The sequence below is a fragment of the Nannospalax galili genome, unplaced genomic scaffold (assembly GCF_000622305.1).
Source record: "Nannospalax galili isolate Female #2095 unplaced genomic scaffold, S.galili_v1.0 scaffold62, whole genome shotgun sequence".
Lineage (NCBI taxonomy): Eukaryota > Metazoa > Chordata > Mammalia > Rodentia > Spalacidae > Nannospalax > Nannospalax galili.
Window position 1 is genome coordinate 1,082,627 of NW_008348573.1, and position 18,345 is coordinate 1,100,971.

The 18,345-nt window shown below is 40.9% G+C and overlaps 1 protein-coding gene across 1 annotated transcript in view; it reads right to left on the reverse strand.

Annotated features, from left to right (window-relative positions):
- Positions 1-2,520, reverse strand: part of Nxph1 (neurexophilin 1) — a 312,972-nt gene extending 310,452 nt beyond the window's left edge. The window contains exons 1-2 of the mRNA XM_008845511.2: positions 1,742-2,520; positions 731-894 (exon numbers count right to left, since the gene is read on the reverse strand). Of these exons, the coding sequence (XP_008843733.1) occupies positions 731-784 (54 nt within the window). The 5' untranslated portion in view covers positions 785-894; positions 1,742-2,520. The remainder of the gene's footprint in view (positions 1-730; positions 895-1,741) is intronic.
- Between the last annotated feature and the right edge of the window lie 15,825 nt (positions 2,521-18,345).

Sequence of the window (18,345 nt, forward strand, 5' to 3'; positions counted from 1 at the left end):
CTGAGCCTGTTCTAACACTGTGCCAAGTCCAAACCTGCAAAAAGTGGTTTTGGAGGACCAGGAAAGTGGCCCTATGTAAGATTCTCTCCCTGGCGACAAGGCCTGCCATTTTCTAATAAGAGTTTCCTCATTAAACTTGGGTTTAGTTATTTGGTGGACACTAGAGGTTGGGCGGGGGGGCATATTTGCTAGTGTATCGCTGACCTAACTCTATAGGGTCGCTTACTGTGTGCCCGATTGGTAAGCTTATGCTATCTGCACACCTATGAGTCTCAGAAAGTTGTCTGCACTTCTTCGTATACCACATCTCCAAATGGTGGAGTCTTGGGTAGATTCCCTTTCAACTCTCCAACCCCACCTCCGTTACCTATCTTTTAAAGTCTGTGGATGAACTAAAAATTCCATGCTTTGCACCATGTCTCATTTCCCTTATGCCCCCAAAGCATCCGGTCCCACTGTCTCTTCAGTTTCTGAAAGTCTAGGGTACCCTAACTGCTGTTTAGAATCACACTCAGAAGATGGGGAACTGGCACAAGAAATGGGGATCAGAGCCTTGAAAGATCTAGTAGGAATCCGAAAACCAGTTTCCCAAAGTTCTTCCAACACAGTAGTTACTAGGAACACTGCTCTCGCTGAACTGGCGGTCTAACCCTCCTCCGGCGCATCCCTATTTTGCTTGGTCTCTGGGCTAGAGTGAAATTTCAAAGACGCTAGACCCGCTGCGACTTACCAAGTAGACGGTGGGCTGCAGGAGGAGAAGCACGTACCAGCACGCAGCCTGCATCCTCCCTCCTCTCAAACTTCCTTGCCGGTGCCTTCGCAGAGTCTTTGTTCCTTCAAAAACATAGATCCACCTGACATCCACTTTACAGAGCAAGGAGCGCTCTCAGCAGCCTAGATACAAATGAAATTAGACATCCCATGACCACGCGGGCAAGGTTGGGCTTAGCGATCAAGCGAGGAAAGGGGGTCTTGGCATGGGGGTTTAGAGCCAAAAAAAACAAAAAAAAAAAAAAAAAAAAAAACCCTGGGAAGTGAGGCAAGAGGATTTGAAAAGCGAGTAAGTAAATCCTGCGCCTGAAGCCAGCGAGTGAGCGGTCCACAGGCGGACTGGCGCGAGCAAGGACTGGGGGCTCCTTGCGCCCCGCGCTTCTCGGATTCCAGTTCAGGGCGGTGGAGGCCGGCCGGAAGCAATTGAGTACACCGTGAGAGCTGCGAGCAGGCTGGTTAGGGAGCCCAACTGTCTCTGGCAGTCAGACCTGCCCTAATGTTTGACAGCCGGGCGGCTGAGACTAAAGGCGGCGGCTGGTTCTTCGCCAGCCCTGGCAGGGCTCACACACATACACATGAGCAGAGAGAGACAGAGAAAACGAGAGAGACTGAGTAAGACGGGTGCGGAGAAAGGGGTAGGTAGCACTGACCAGGATTAGGTGCCTATATGTCCACGCGCGTTGAAGTGGGGGTGGGGTAAAGGAATGCAATTTGCATACAGGAAAGCAGGGCTCAGTTTCCCCTTTTGAGCTCCTGCACACACACAGTGACACAACCACAGCACTTTTTTGAGCCAAGGGGCACAGACAGTTGCTAACTTTTAGACTGGAAACCTTCCTGGGACTCTGAGGGTCACCTGCCAGACATACCCAGTACCCCAACCAGAGTCCCTCCCAGCTGCCCTGCCCCGTGATTACCACCCTGCCCTAAGGTGTCCCTGCAGAGAACTGTAGAGGCGCTGGGTACATACCGCACAGGACTGGAGGCGAATGTAGCGAGCAGGGACCTCTCTGAGAAGGCTCCATGGAGGAGCTACTGGGGCCTGGCGTCTCCAGCGCCTGGGACGTTCCTTTCCTGGAGCTCGGTCTCCATGCTCCGCTGAGGACGGGTCCAAGTGCCTCGTCCAGCCTTGGTGGAGTCGGTGTCCCAGTGCCCGGGTCGCGCTCGGGATTGGTCCGCCGGAGCTTAGGCTTGGTACAGTTGAATTCACAGTGCAGGAAACTTAACAGGCAAGAGAAGGAGGGGCAAGAAGAGAAGAAAAGAGAGGAAGAGAGAAAGGGAGGGAGAGGGGCGAATGTGCCGGGCTGCTGCGCCCGACAGAATCGGACTGCCAGTGCTGGCACTGGGACCAGCAGCCCAGGATTCCCGGCTTTCTGCGGTTGCCAGAGGATGGAGAATGACTTAAGGGGAGGAGACTGGGCAAGTCCTCGCGACTTGGACTTGAGCGATAACACACGGGTCTTTCTGAAGAGAAAAAGCCACACTACAGGCGCGAACAGTCCCAGTTTCTGAAGGAGGGGTGTGGTGGCGAGAATTTGGAGGCTGCTAACACTGGAAGCAGCTGCAGCTCTTGCAGGGCTGCCGGAAAGCCCAAAAGGCGCTCAGGAGTGGAGTCGTGGGTGCTGTCCGAGGTCCTGCCCGGCCACCGGGGGACGCTATGGCGAGCACTATTTTAGCCAGCCGCCAAGATCCGGTTTTCTCCGCAGGGTCCCGGCTGGTGGTGCCTACCTTCCGGACATAGGCAATTACATTGGCACGTGGGTGAACGATTCCTCAAAGGCTAATTAATACCTATGTACATAGGTTCCGCTCCGGGCTCTCTGCCGGCCTGCCTGGCCCGCAGGGAGAAGTGACTCCTGCAGCGTCTCCGGTGGCCCAAGCGCCCCCCTGGGGCGGGAGGGAGTGCATGGGGAGGCGGGAGACCGCCTGGGGAGTGGCGAGGAGTGAAGCAGGGAGATGCTCAGGGCAGGGATGGGTACCGAAGAGTGCAAGGCGCGCCAGCTGGCTTCGGGAGGGGCACTGCAGCAGCAAACCTCCGACCTGTGGCTGCGGTGGCCAGAGGCGGGGATGCTGTGGATCGCCAGCCATTCAGTGCGCGCGAAAGCCAAGAGGACTGCGCGACCTTGGGCTCTCTGGACTCCTCTCACCGGGCTGGCAGAGCGAGAAGGGGAATATCTTCTAAATATTCATATTCATTCTCTCTCTCTCTCTCTCTCTCTCTCTCTCTCTCTCTGTGTTGAACCCAGGGCAAATGTCTGCAGCAGCTTAAACCATCAACCACTCTCTTACTTCAACCCTCCCTCCCTCCCTTATCTATATATTCTCTGTCTCTGTGCCCTGGCATCTTTATGTCTCTCTGTTTCAAAATTTATCACTTCCAGTCTCTGTATCTCTATGCTTTTGCCAGCCCCCTATCGCTCCCCCTCAATCCTCAAACTCATTTCTTTTCTTATGGCCTCCACTTCTCAGGCACACCACCTTGGGATAGGCTTCCAGTATCTGGTGAGCATTGAAACCAGGCCTTTCCTCTGTGGACAAGCTGCCAGCACCTCTTTCTCCATGCCTTCACTCAGGCCACAGGGGTGAACATCACTGATACCTGTTCTCTCCCACACTCTGCTGGTTACTTCTCTTGTCCTTTGCCAGAACCTGGCCTTGAGTGATGCACACTGCAGGGCAACATTTTGATATAAGCCTGTAGGTACTGGATTAAAATTTACCTCAGGAACTGGAGTTCATAGCATCAAAATAGAGTCATGGTTTTTAATGAACTTTAGGGGTCTTTTCCCCAAGTGTGGCTCTTGGACCCCTCAGGCTCTATGTGTTCTGCTCTAGTTGATGTGGACCCAGACACAGTGTACCTACCCTTTAAACAAGATGGTCCAGAGTAACCATAAACTTAATTTCCCTGGTGAGCACAGGCTACCCCCCAAACACACCAGTGACAATCACCAGAAGTCCTATCCCCTGGAGCAGATGCAAGAGGATCCCTACTGAGAATCAAATCTCAAAAAGACTGCAAATTAGATTCCACGGCAGGACATAGCTTCCCTTGCTTTGAGGCCTGTGCTATCTTCCCATTAAAAATAGCTCTTTAGAGAGCAAGCTCTCCTAATTTCAAAAGTTGTCCCCTGCCACAGTGACCTCTTGGAATTCATTAGGGCAGAGGCAGAGTAAGAGGGTGAAGCATGCCTTCTAATTAGGACCCTGGAGCTGTGTTATGTACACATGTGCCTTGTCTCTAAAGAGGACTTTTCAATGTTGATTTAGCGCTTATCATTTACTAGGTTTTTATGTACTTATGTACTTCAAATGTTTAAAGAAGAAATATTGAAGTCTGAAAACATGTATATCGAGGGCTGAAGGAGAAAATGAATCAAACTTTTGTCTGTTCCCCCCGCCCCAAGACCCATAAGTCCATCCTGAAACAGATTGCCACTGGTAATGGGGCTCCCAGGCCCTTCCAGGCTGGAGTATAGAAAAGAAGTGGATGTTATCTGGATGCCTAAGTACAGCACAGTCAGAACTGGACTTCTGTCTGCCCTTTGGGAAATGCAAATGAAAAAAAGCCAACTTTGGAATATACCAAGTTCTTCTCTAAATTTCCTTCAAGAGCATTCTGCTTCTGCAACCATTCAGCTGTTAAAAAAAAAATACTACTTGTGAAATAGAAAGATCAGGGACCTTAAAAATCTCTGCCTGAATGGAACTGATTATTTAAGAAAAGCACCACAGGAACCTAGCCATGGGAACTGGTCAGACACTGTTCCATGACACGGGTGCCAAGAAGCTTTTTATGTTAATGACCTGAGATCTTCTATCCAGACATTCACTCTTACAGATCCTACAAGATACTTGACCTGGGATATAAAACAAGACCATATTGTCATTTATTATGTATTATCACAGAAGTCTTCATTTCTGCTATACTCAAGAAGTAAAGGATCTGGAGCCACTTAGTAACACCAAAGAGCCTACAATCATTTATGCAAGGTCTCCTTAATTTTAATTACATAATATTGATGAGGAGAGGAATAAGGAAGACTTGTTCACCCCCCTTTTTCCTATTGTTTGCTTTAAAAAATCACAAGCAAGAAGAGTATTATTCTCATATATTTTTATGTTTAAAATAATACAGCATTTGGGGCCTGGAGAGATGGCTCAGTGATTAAGCATACTGACTTCTCTTGCAGAGGACCCAGGTTCGATTCCCCGCACCCACATGGCAGCTACGAACGGAACCATCCTCAACTCCAGTTCCAGGGAATCCAAAGCCCTCTTCTGACCTCCTGCGGCATTGCACAACATGGGTGCACTCACATACAGGCAGGCAATTGCAGCATTCTAAAATGCACAATGACAACAATCACAGAGACAGGACAAAGGTGCAGTATCTGAAGGTGGGTCATCCCTGTGCCAGGTTTTCAAGATTTATTCATATCAAAAGTCCTTTTGGAAATCACTCTTTTCATAAATTTTGTGTGTGTGGCACACAAACATAACTCCCTGTCACCTGCTTTGCCCTCAAGTTTACCTGGTCACATCTATAAGGAGTAATATAAAACCCATTTCTCTTTAGGTAATATATAATTCAAAAGAGTCCGATGGGGTACCCATTCCTAATAATTAAAACAAAATAAAGACTAAATTGAGAACTTATTTGAAGTATTCTGATAATTCTGTTAGACATAATTACCTTTTTTAATTGACTTAGACTCTTCTTTGGTAGGGGAAAGGGAGCACAGGGATTGGGGGTTGAAGGTTTGATTTATCTTAAAGCTAAGGAGAAGAAGAAAAACAGATTAACTTTGAATTTGAAAAAGTAAGGAAAGTCCTAAAATGAGCTTTTCTTAAAACACATGAATATCATATTTTACCCCAGATTCAAGTAAAACAGAAAACTGTCATTATGAAGCACCCCAGCTGTGATTTTGCTTAAGCTCCAGGCCAAATTATGTTTCTTTGTACATAGCATTGCATTGTACCTATTTTTCCTAATAGCTCAAAAATGTAAAGATGTATCATCTTTCTCCACTGAATTCAGTATAAGCTGATATTTGCATATGGCCTTGGGCAAGTGCCTAAAGATTCCTCTGGTCTCAATACTCCTCTGTCTAATGAGAAAGTAAGGTTAGGTGATAAATAAAATTCCTTTATTCTATTTCATATAATTAAATGGGAAATCATAGCCGGTTTAAAATTCTAACTGTCACAAGAAGCAAATGTATATTACATAATGATTTTTCAAGGATGCTTACAATTTAAAAGAACACTGTTTTGTTCAACACACTTCAAAGATTCTGAGTCAAGTGAATTTGTGGATTTAAATCCTTTTTTGTGCATTTCTTTCCTGCCTCATCCTCATAACCTTTCCTCTAGATCAAAGGTTGACTCTATTGTATCAATCATTCCACTTTCTCATATAAATTGTTTTGCACATGTTTTTAATGTCATTGATTTATGAGAATCTGCACTCAGAGTGGCATCCTTATTATATTTATGAATATTGGTTACAAAAGAGCCAAAGCTAGTTCTATTCCTCTTGCAGAATTCCTAAATGTCACTCAGGACAACTAAGAAATTCTCTGGGCCCTCTTCATCCCCCAGGTATTTTGCTAGTATGAGGAAGGAACATTTAAAAAGCAATTTTACCAGTTTAAAATATTTTGCATTTCAGTGTAGCTGAATTTGGTTAATAACTATGAGGTATGTATGCTAAATTACCACTACAAGAATGCTTTAATAACAAGATCACTGGACTAGAGTAAAAAATAGCCATCAAGTTCTGGAAAGAAAAAAATTAAAAAGAATCAAAAAGCTTGATATAAAAGACATTTTCTTTTCAGAACTAATTTATATGCTCAGTCTTTGTGTCCGTATTTCATTTATTCTGCTAGGTGAAGACTGAGAGTTCTCAAAGGTAGGTTAGTTTTAATTATGCTCACAAACTTTAAAAAGAGAATGAACACAGTAAGAGAAATTAAAGACAGCCAGCATGAAAAAAGGCAGTTGAATGTAAAAGATGGGAAGATTGAGGTCATAGCCCAAAAATCATAATTAATTTTTTAAAAATATTGTGACTAAACAAACCTTCACATTATAATCTAATTACAGAAATTTGTCATAATGGTCCCTCCAGGGATTAACTGACAGTTCCCTAAAGCAGAATCATTAAGACAAAAAACTTGATAACCAATGTTCTGTGAACAAAGCAAAATACAGTATTTGCTTTCAGTCAGAAAGAACACTGGACTCTCAGCCATGTGGAGATAGGCAAAATCATGAGAACAAAGGCTATCCAGCCTGCAAATTTGTGTATATTTCATCCGCATCATCTAGCAGACCTAGATATTTTGAGACACCAATGTTTTTCCAGCTTTTATTCAGATTTGACAATATGAAGACAGTCTAAAACAAGATTACTTAAACGGGCAGGGAACAAAGGCTACTTCAACTAAGCTATCATAAGGATAAGAATTTTTGCATTAGATCTTGTTTAAATAAGAGATCTCACAAGCAGTAAGCATCTTAATTTCCCTTTTTAGCATCAAATGAATGAAAACAGCTATCCTAAGATTTCACCATGATTAACTTCAGGAGTCAAGCCATAAAAATCACATATTACATTTTTCTGCTTCCAGTTCCAGTAATAAAGTTCAAAGCAAAATGGTTTCGCATCAATTATTTTTATTAAATGGGTGATATGCTGTCTTAAAACTGTAGTTCTGAAAAAAGATAATGGTTACCATTTACCAAATACCAGGTATATATGAGGAACATGCCCTGAGGTTTGTTTATGTTATTCCACTATATCCCTAGTGACCCCATGAGCATGAACCAACAAGTTAGTTTTGAAAGAAAACCTCTCAGATTAGACAAAAATATATTCTTAATCCTTGTTTTCCAATGAGCTTGACTCAGAGCAAACTTGAGGATCACCAGACAATTACTATACACTCCTCCATCTTTTAAAAAATATTTTATTTATTATTTTTATTTTTATGTGTGTGTATGAGTGTATTGCCTGCATGTATGTGAGTGCACCCATGTCGTGCAATGCTTCAGAGGTCAGAAGAGGGCTTCAGATTCCCCTGGAACTGGAGTTAAGGACGGTTCGTAGCTGCCATGTGGGTGCTGGGAATCGAACCCAGGTCCTCTGCAAGAGCAGTCAGTGCTCTTAACCGCTGAGCCATCTCTCCAGCCCACTCCTCCATCTTTAAAAAAAATTTATTATTTTTATTTTCTTTATGTGTATGAGTATATTGCCTGCATGTATATAAGTGCACACATGTCATACAATGCTCATGAAGGTCAGAAGAGGACATTGGATCCCCTGGAACTGGAGTTACGGACAGTTGTTAGCTGCCATGTGGGTGCTGGGAATTGAACCCAGATCCTCGGCAAAAGATCCTCAGCTCTTAACAGCTCAGCTCTTAGCAGCTGAGCCCCTGGGAACAATATTTTGGACTGCCCTAGATATTTTCTAGCTCCAGAATTGTTAAGGTGCAGAAATGCAGAAGTGCAGACCTTCAGGGATGAGCTAAGCATTCTAAGCTAAGCTCTAGGAAAGAGCCTCTTTCACATACCATGCTTCTGAGCAAGAGTTTTCTTTAAAAAAAAAAAATGATTTCTTACAAAAAAAAAAAACCTGATAAATATCTAAGTAATTATGTTTTAGACAGGAAATAAAAGGAAGCTTTGTGTATGTGCTAGGCAGTAAAAGGACAAATACATGAAGAAATATTCTGGATAAAAAAATGAATTCCTGCACATCTGAAGCAAACATTTACTGAACACATGCTATGCGTCATGCCTCCTACTAAGTGCTAGAAGATGAAATGAAGAAGGCACGGTTCCTTCTGCTGTGGTGCTTGGAGGAATGAACACCTAGTTCTTCCATTGTATTCAGAGTCATGCAGAGGCACAACCCTTCCATTGTGGTGTTTGGAATAATGACGAAGAGCCGATCCTTTCATTGTAAGCCTCACAGTAGTAGGACAGTAATTGGGAAGTAGTTAGTAAACAATGATTGCCCAGATATGAAGTGATGAGCGTCTCATCTTTTGCATACACCTCTACCTAGGAGGTGGAGGTGGATGGAAGAGATATTCTTTTTTTTTAAGTTATTTGTTTAATAGACACATGATTAGGAGAAGCATTTCATTACAGCATTAACATACTCAATAACAATTTCCAGAGCAAAGATACATCTCTTTCAAAACTGGCTGTAAATTTTTAGGTTCACAGTTGAATTACTGTGAACTACAGTTAAACAATGTTGAACTCAGTATAAACCCTATAAAGACATAAAATTAAATGAGGTTTTAACCTTTAAAAAGGATCTCCTTTTCATTTTGAAATATACTGTTTCATACAGATAAACTCATTTTTAATGCTACTAACACTTAGATGTTTGCAAGTGCATCTCTAACCTCCATGTATCTGATTATTACTAGTCACAATTGGTTACACTTGGATCTTTGGCACCTGAGTATGGGTATAAAGTCATCAGGTAGATTTTAATGGTAATGTTTTTTACCTCTACTAATTAACATGAACAAATTTTTATGCTTCTTCCTCAAATATAACTCATTTTTTAATTTGTTGATTTTCATGTGTGTGTATTTCATACAGAACATCAAACAATCTTATTCATCTGTATACCCACTTCCCAAATGGCACCCTCCCATACCTCCCCAACTGGAGCCCATATGTTCTGTCATCCCTGTTACTGTACACTGTGTTGTTGGTGCCCTCAGTCATTTCCCAGTGCTTGTCCCTCCGCTGAATCTAGTCAGCCTATCTAGAGTTCCTTGGTTTAGGAAGATCAGCTCTTCCTCAATCTGCTGAATCTAGTCAGCCTATCTAAAGATCCTTGTTTTAGGAAGATCAGCTGTTCCTCCTCTAGCAGCAATCAGTTGTCATTATTCCTTTAGATAAGATTGGGGTCTGCTGTTCATTTTCCCAGTTCTATGAGGGGTTACTATCTGGGAGTCCCTTTGGCCACCCGGGCCAACAACTCAAAAGAAGGTATCTCCTATCTGGCATTGTTACTTGTTATGTAGCCTTTAACTGTACATATGAACTCTTAAAAAATTATATTGGCCCCTTTAATATTTGGTTATACTTTCTTTTTGAGTGTTTAAGGTGATACAGTTGGCCCAGATAAACCAATTTATTTTCACTCTTAAGGTTGTTTGAGGATCTGTACCTCAGGGTTCACATGGGCTCAAAGGTCCTGCTTGACCATGGCTGGCTTCACTTGGAAGCATGGAGAAAATGTTACCTCTGTGTTGACCCTCCTCTTTGTAGATTGGACACTGCTTCAAGTCTATTTGGTGGGGTTTCCATGGCCTCTTTGATCAAGAGAACAGGTGAGTCACCACAGTTACAGGATATTTTGAGAGCTGCTCATAGTCCCCTGGAACTTAGTCGACCTTGGAGGGCAAGGAGCAAAAATTGTCCTTTATGTCCCTCTGACCAAATTAGTATAGGTCTTAAAGTACGGCTGTTAAACATCCAAGAAGGTTAGTTCCACCAGTCTGGTGTTTTTAATTACCATGTCCCATGTAGGTAAAGCTTGGGCAAAGACCAAACATTCTCAGATAAACCTTGCCTAGATACATATTATATTCCTTGAGTGAGTTGTATGTACAATTTGTCTGTAAGTTATTTGATTAATATGATTCCTTTTGATTTTTTTAAAACTAGCTAGGCATTATTTATGTTTTGTATTGTCTAACCCTTCCACCATGGTTTCCCCATTTAAAGTACTCCCATTTTTCCCATTTCTCCCTTAGTAATACTCTTCTCTTATGGTCCCACCTCTCTTGAGCCCCTTCTTTCCCTTTATCCCCTAGGTTTCTTGGCTAACCTTCCCTCCCCACTCCCTTAGAATAACCCCATTTTTAACCATATCGCCCTTATTAACTTCTGTTTCCGGAAGACATATTCTAATAAAAGCCTGGAGCAGACAATGTGCTTTGCTGGCATATATGATGTATATAAAAATACGGAAAGCTGTCTGTAAGATCTTAAGACTATGTGCATAAAATATGTGGTATCACTTATGAAGTTAGGGAAGCTGTAAATAGGAGTGTGTGTATGTGGGGAGTGTGGTGAGGGGCTACTCTCAAGCTCATTCTGAACACTCTGTATCAGAACAGCAGAGTAATAAAGGTAGGGCTAAGGAGATCATGCAGATGAGGAAATAAGTGTCTATCATGTCAGGAGTTTAAAGTAGGAAAAGGGGAGGCTGGAGAGATGGCTCAGAGGTTAAGAGCACTGACTGCTCTTGCAGAGGACCCAGGTTCAATTCCCAACACCCACATGGTACTAAGAACCGTCCTTAACTCCAGTTCCAGGGAATCCAACACCCTCTTCTGACCTCCTCGGCGTTACATGACATGGGTGCACTCACATACATGCAGGCAATACACTTGTACACACAAAAAATAAAAATAATGAATAAAAATAATTACAAAAAAAGAAAGAAAAAATATTTGTTCAAAGGCCCAGAACTATAAGACTTAGTGTCCAGTTTTCCTATTGGTATTGCTAACTACATCTTCAAAGTTCACACTTAGTGGAGTTAGTATAGCATGTACAGAACTTTCTCTAAGCTTTTCTCCCTCCATTTTCCTTCCCTCTTTCACCTGATTTGTAAGACAGAGGGGAACCAACTGTAATAAAGCTTTCAGTAAGACACCAAATGTTGAAGTAACTGAAACGTGAGATTGAATTTGTGATGCACCTGTGCAGAGTGAAGCTGGAATTCAGGGATTCTGGGGACTTTCTGGTCCAGTACTCACTTGGTTTGGATATGAACAGGATCAAACCACTGAATAACACATTCCAGATGAATAGTCCATTCAGCTACAGATTCCAAGAAGAGTCTCTAAATGTCTGGGGGCTGGGTGAGCTTGGGACTATGGCCAAGTCATCTCACTCTTGAACTGCTTCTTCTACACATTTCACTTGACTGAGGTTTATCTCTCCTGCCTTTCTGCTCCAGAGTCTCTGATATGCTCTTGTAACCTCTCTCTCTCTCTCTCTCTCTCTCTCTCTCTCTCTCTCTCTCTCCCCTCTCTCTCCACCCCCATCTCTGTTTCTGTCTTGCTATGTAGCCCAATCCTCAAGCTGGCCTTGAACTCATTTTCCTCATGCTTCAGCCTTTGGTACTGGGATCAGCTATGTTCTTTTCCACTAGGTGAACAAGGCTGTGTTCTGAACACTGAACTTTCTGAGTGTGGTTCAGCTTTCAACTCAAAGTCATCATCCAGTAGAGAAGATAATTGCATAAATGATATGGTATGTATCATCTAATAAGATGTTTAGAGCACAAATACCAGACTGGAGTGGAGAGGGTGGCAGGTGATCTCTGCACAGAAGTTTTTGAGAAGCTGAGAATTCACCTAGAGATTAGCAGAGAAGAATGGGAACAAAGGAGTGGAGATTCAGTTGTGCCAAGCTGAGACACCACTTGGGTGTTGAAAGTTCTAAGGATGTTGTCACTAAGGAATGTGAGGTATGTAGATAGAACAAGGTTGACAGGAGATAAAAATGAAGAAGTAGGTCAGTTCACAAGGAATCTCTTGGACTGAGCTACAGAGTTTGTCCTGACGCTATAAGAACTGGGGAGTTTATGAAGAATTAAAACAATTTTGTGGTGTGGGCATATTTTAGTCTTAGCACATAGCAGCGAAGACAGTATATTTATGGAGATGGAAGACAATAAGAGGCAAGAGCAGTTAGAAGGACACTGCTATAGATCAGATGAAGGCACCAATCTGAGTCAGGAGCAGTATCAGGAATCCAGAAGACAGAAGATACATGAGAAATAATTAGGTCTAAATTTAGTAAGTGTTGGTAGCTTCATGATTGATGTAGAGACTAGAAAGAGTAATAAATAAATAAGGGAATCTGATAGTTAAGTTTTCCAGAGTGGTACTGGTATTGCTAGCTAATCAGATTTGGCTGTGCTAATGCCAAAAATATCTCAAAATCTTGACAGTTAAAGAGTAAATATTTTTATTTTTGAGTCTGTAGGACTGCAAGTTGGCTTGATAGCTATGTCCCAGTTAATGGGTCAGTTCTAATTTTTTAACATATTTTTGCTTTTCAGGTTCCATATTGAAGAATATGGCTCTCCCCTGTGTGTGTGAATACACTTTTCTCTTTTCTTCTTAAGACTTGGAGCAGGGGAGGAGAGAGAGAGAGAGAGAGAGAGAGAGAGAGAGAGAGAGAGAGAGAGAGAGAGAGGAAAGAGAGAGAAAGAAAGAGACTATATATAAGATTTACTTTTCATTTCACCAGAGGACTCTTGAGAGTACATAGGCTTATATACCAATGAACAGAATATATTCTAAGGATGTGAAGTAAGGTGTTGAGCTTTAGACAAGTTAATTTTAAGTATCTCTAGGACATCCATGTGAGTATGTAGATGGCTGAAAGAAAACATGAGAATTGGATCTAGAACTTGATTATCACTGGATATTACTAAAAAGAAAACCATTTAACTGTTACTAGGATTGTTTTATCAGGGCGAAGAAGAAGTATTGCTAATGGCATCCTGAAGACCACCAGAGACCAAAGTAAAAGTGAGTGAATAGACACTTGAGAAGGAATAGCTAGGGGCTTGCTTGAAAAACTTTGAGACTGGGGACACTGAAACCCAAGCAGGAAAGATAGTTACAAGATGGAGAAAATGTGGGGGCTGGAGAGTTGGCTCAACAGTTAAGAGTACTAGCTCCTCTTGCAGAGTACTCATATTGGATTCCCACCACCCACATGGTGGCTAAAACTATCCATAACTCCAGTTCCAGGGGAATCCAGTGCTGCTATGCTGGCATTGCACAATGCTGGTGCAATTACATACATGCAGGTAATATACTCACACACATAAAATAAAAATAATAAATAAAACACAAAAATGATATTGTTCCCAAACCTTAGTTTGCTTAATTTCCACCTCAAAGGTTTATTAAAATATGCATTATCAAGCCCCACTTTTGATTGTGATTTTTTTGGTCCAGACTTTGACCCTTAAAAGGATACACTTTAACAAGAACCTACAGTGATCCTGAGTAAGGTTGCCTGAATAAACTTGAAAAAACTTACCTTAGGATATAATAGATTTAAATTTGGAAACCTATCTCAGGAGGTGGAAATTAGCATTTTTCCTAAGCATTAAGACGGCACATTTGATCAAAACATATTATATACATGTATGAAATTCTCAATAACAAAAAGAATAAAGGCTGATAGCATAGACTAAATGTTAACTATCTTGATTTAATTCTGCGCAATGCATACACATTGTACCCTATAAAATGATTATTTTTCAATTTAAAATGAAGTAGAGTACTTTCAAAAGATGCAGCAACATAGGGCTCTCAAGAACATTCACTTCAGCCTGTTGCACTACTGCCCCTCCAATCATTTTGACTTGATTCCACCCTTAAATCCTCTCCTACATTGCTTGCCTTGATTGAAATTCAATACCAATGAACCAAATAAGCCATTGTTCTCAGTACTATAGATACAGCAGTAAACAAATGAGCACAAATCCTTGTCCTAAGAAGTTAACATTCTGACAGAGACAGACAATAAACATGGTATTAATTAAAATATATAGCAAGTTAGATGACGGTAAGTTCGGTAGAGAAAATGAAGGAGGGAGAAATGGCGGCATTCTAGGAGTGAGAAGGCAGACCCAGTTTTAAGTGAGGTAGTTAAAGATTACTTCCTTCTCAGGAAAACCCTAAGTGAAGATGAAAGGAGGTGAAGTCGTGAGCTGTGTAGATCTGTTGAGTAAAAGTTTTCCATGCAGAAGGAAGAACCAGTGAAAAAGCCTTAGGCAGCAGTACTTCATGCAATAGAGAGACAGCAAGATGTCACTTTGTCTAGGGAAGAGTGAGCTAGGACAAGTGGTGAGTAAAAACAGACGTGACAGGCTGAGTATCAACTAAGGGCACTGAAACAATTTGTCTTGAAAAGATTTCACAGTATGCCTTGTGCTGAGCAGAGAAGGAACACATCCCAACTCACATTTTAACACAGTTATCATAGACACTGTGTCAAGAACAACGTGAAGGTGTGGGCAAGGCAATTTCGGTGTTCGGGGGTCAAAATCAGGAATATCTCAAGTTCAAGGTCAGCCTGGCTGCATAGCAAGACTGTCTCAAAATGTATAAACAATAGCCACCTAAGAGAGGACAAGAGCAGCAGCACACAGGAGACTCAGGAGGTTAGTGAAGGAATCCAAACATTAGTGATTGTGAGTCAGTGACATAGACGAGAGAGAGATGGCAGGAAGTAACTGATTCTGGTTATATTTTAAAATGGGGATGACACGGTTTGCTGAAAGATTGAAGGTGGAATGTCAGAAACCTGTTGTCTACAAGTTTCTGCCTGGAGTGCCAGAAAGGATAGAGCATTCATTAATATGAAGAAGACTGAGGAAGAAGGAAACGTGCAAAAAAAAAAAAAAGGCTAGAAGTCACTAGCTCAGTTTAGGACCAATTACATTTTAGATGCATAAGATATTCACATGGAGCTGTTAAATAATGAGAAATAAGGGTGACTGTATAAGACAGAAATACAAATTTGAATATTGCCAGCATATTTGTGGCATTTAAAAAATGAAATTATCAAAGTAGCAGGTATAGATTAAGAAGAAAATATTCTTGGAACTCTTCAGTGTAAAAGGTAGAGGAGAGTGGGGTAGACCAAGGAGATGGAGAATGGGCACTTGGTGATATAGGAAAAAGCAAGGAAGAGAAGTGATCAAATGCTTTGGTGTATTAAGTAAGATTAGGAAAGATCAATGAACTAGAGGAGGGTTTAGTAAACTTAGCAAGAACAGTTTTGTGAGTGGATGAGGAGGAGGCCTAAGTAGAGTGGATTGAAAGGAAACGTGTAAGGAAGGAGGATGTGTTCCCAGTGAATATGGACCACACTCAAGATTCTGCTTCCAGGATCCCTCTTAATTTCCTTCTCCTGTTCATCTACACCGTAATCAGACCAGTCTGCTCACTTAGTACCTTTACTACTTTACTTTCAGTACTGCTAAATGCTTCATTCTGTTTGCCTTCTTTCCAACTAATTGGACGCTCTTGGTAGAGAGAATTGGCATCTCCTTTCACATCTGCAACCTCCTCAGTATATTGTGTCTGTACATAGTGAATACTCAAAAGTATGCCATGAAATAAGTATTTCTCTAATGACCTTCTTGGCCTCTTTCCTTAGCTCTCTTTCCTAGATTTTAAACAACTCATAGATTAGATTTTTGCTCTTCAGTTTGATCTTTAAAGCTGTTTACAAGATGTCTTGTTCAAATGTTCTTCTTTAGTAGTCCCCTGATTTAGTCAGGATAGTTTATTGGCCATTTCCTGTTTGATTTTTCCTCTCATTTTCATTATAATAATATTTGTCTGCAAATTCCTCCTTCAATTCAAGGTCCTTTTCCCTCTCAAAAACTAATCAATATCAAATTTCATTTTTATACTTTTTGCCTTAATAAGTGGTTACTCAGATTCCATGTCTTATTGCCTCCATGTCAGCACCACAGGATTTTTCTTGCACTATCTACTGAAGTAAATAATTCTATCTTTATATACGTTTTCCTTTTCTAAAATGTTGGGCCAGGGGCTGGAGAGATGGCACAGTGATTAAGAGCACTGGCTACTCTTGCAGAAGACCAGGGTTTGATTCCCAATACCCACAAGGCAGCTAACATCCATCTGTAACTCCTGTTCCAGGGGATCCAATGCTTTCTTCTGTCCTCCCCAGGCAATGCACAACATGGGTACACTTACATACATGCAGGCAATACACTCATAAACATAAAATAAAAATAATAAAGTATCTTTTTTAAAATGTTGGGCCAAATTTAGCAGTTTTGGATTTCTGTTTATTCTGTCATCTAGAATGTTCATAATCCATTAAAAATGAAGCAAGCCATACATAAAAATACTACCATACATAAACATTTGATAATATATGATACGATGAATAAATAGAAGTGGACAGAGAGGTGAATAGATAAAAAGTGTACTGTGATCTCAAACATTACATATTATCCTGTGTAATCCATCTGAGAAACATGCAGATAACATATGTTGCAGGTTATAAAATATTTTTAAGGAGGCTAACATGTCAAAGTCTATTCCAGGACAATGAAGCCCTAACTTATGATCTGGAATTCCAGTTCTTTTCCTTTCTTTTTATACCTTGTTTTTTTCTTACATGAAAATATACCACTATTAATTCAAATTGTTTTCCAAGTCTTTTTCATTTAGAATTAATGAAATTATGCTGTTTGTTTTTATATGAAGTGGTAGCTGTCCAGTTTCTTCTTTTTCTTTTCTTTAACAACAAATGCACTTCAAGTCTCACAATTGGTTTGATCCTTTTGCTTTACATTTTATAAAATATCAACACAATAAAGTTCAACTTTGTTTTTAACAATTTTCTTGACTTTTGACTCCTTAAATCTGGAAAGCTTTTCCAAATGACCACTGACTAAATCAGCAATGGATTACAAGATAAAACTGTTCTTCAGGGAAACCTTTCCTTTTTAGAGCATACCACGTGATCCTGCTTATAGCGCTCTGATCTTAACCACACACAACCAAAAAAAAAAAAAAATGGGTTATCAAGCAAGTTCTTGCTTGAGCCTATTTAAGCTCTATATCTCAGACATAGATTTTTTTTTTTTAATCTATCCTCTTTCTCGGTGTGGGACTTTTATGAACATTGAATGCTTTCTTAACCTCCTTAAGTCATTAAAAGGAAAGTAAATAATTTCAACATGATTGAGAAACTTAAACTTAGCAAGTGAGTTTGTTGTTTATTTTGTTCTCGTTCTTTATTTTATGTGTATGAGTGTTGTGTCTGCATGTATGTCAGCGAGTCCGTGTCATGCAATGCCTGAAGAGGTCAGAAGAGAGCATCAAATGCTCTGGAACTGGAGGTATGGATTTTTGTTAGATGCCAAGTGGGTGCTGGGAATTAAACCTGGGTCCCTGCAAGACCAGCCAGTGCTCTTAACTGCTGAGCCATCTCTCCAGCCCCTGGATTTAAGATTTTATAATTTAAAATGAAATAAATTCAAATATGCTTAGTTTAATTTGAGAGTGTAATCTTGCTACTGATTATTAAGGTGCTATTGTCTTTTTATAATATGTGTTTTTTGTGTTTTAAATCTCAGATTTACTTTTTCTGACTCATGGATTTTAGGATTTAGATTTTAGAATTAATGAATGTTTTCAGAACCTTCCAGATATTACAGGAGAATTTGGCAAATAAGGTTGATTGAAAAACAATATGCTTTTAAAATATTTTTAAATATAGAAATATAATGATAACCAACCTTGCATACTACCATCTCATTTGCCAGATATTAATTAGATTTCAAGAGGCAGATGCTTTCAATGAAAATAAACAGAAATAAGTTCAATAAAATGGTTATGAAATGGATTTTCACATTGAAGAGCAAGGATGAAAGATGAGAAAGACCAGCCCTTGCAGTGATGTTTTTCATTCTCTTTGACAACAGGAGCAAAGGGAGGA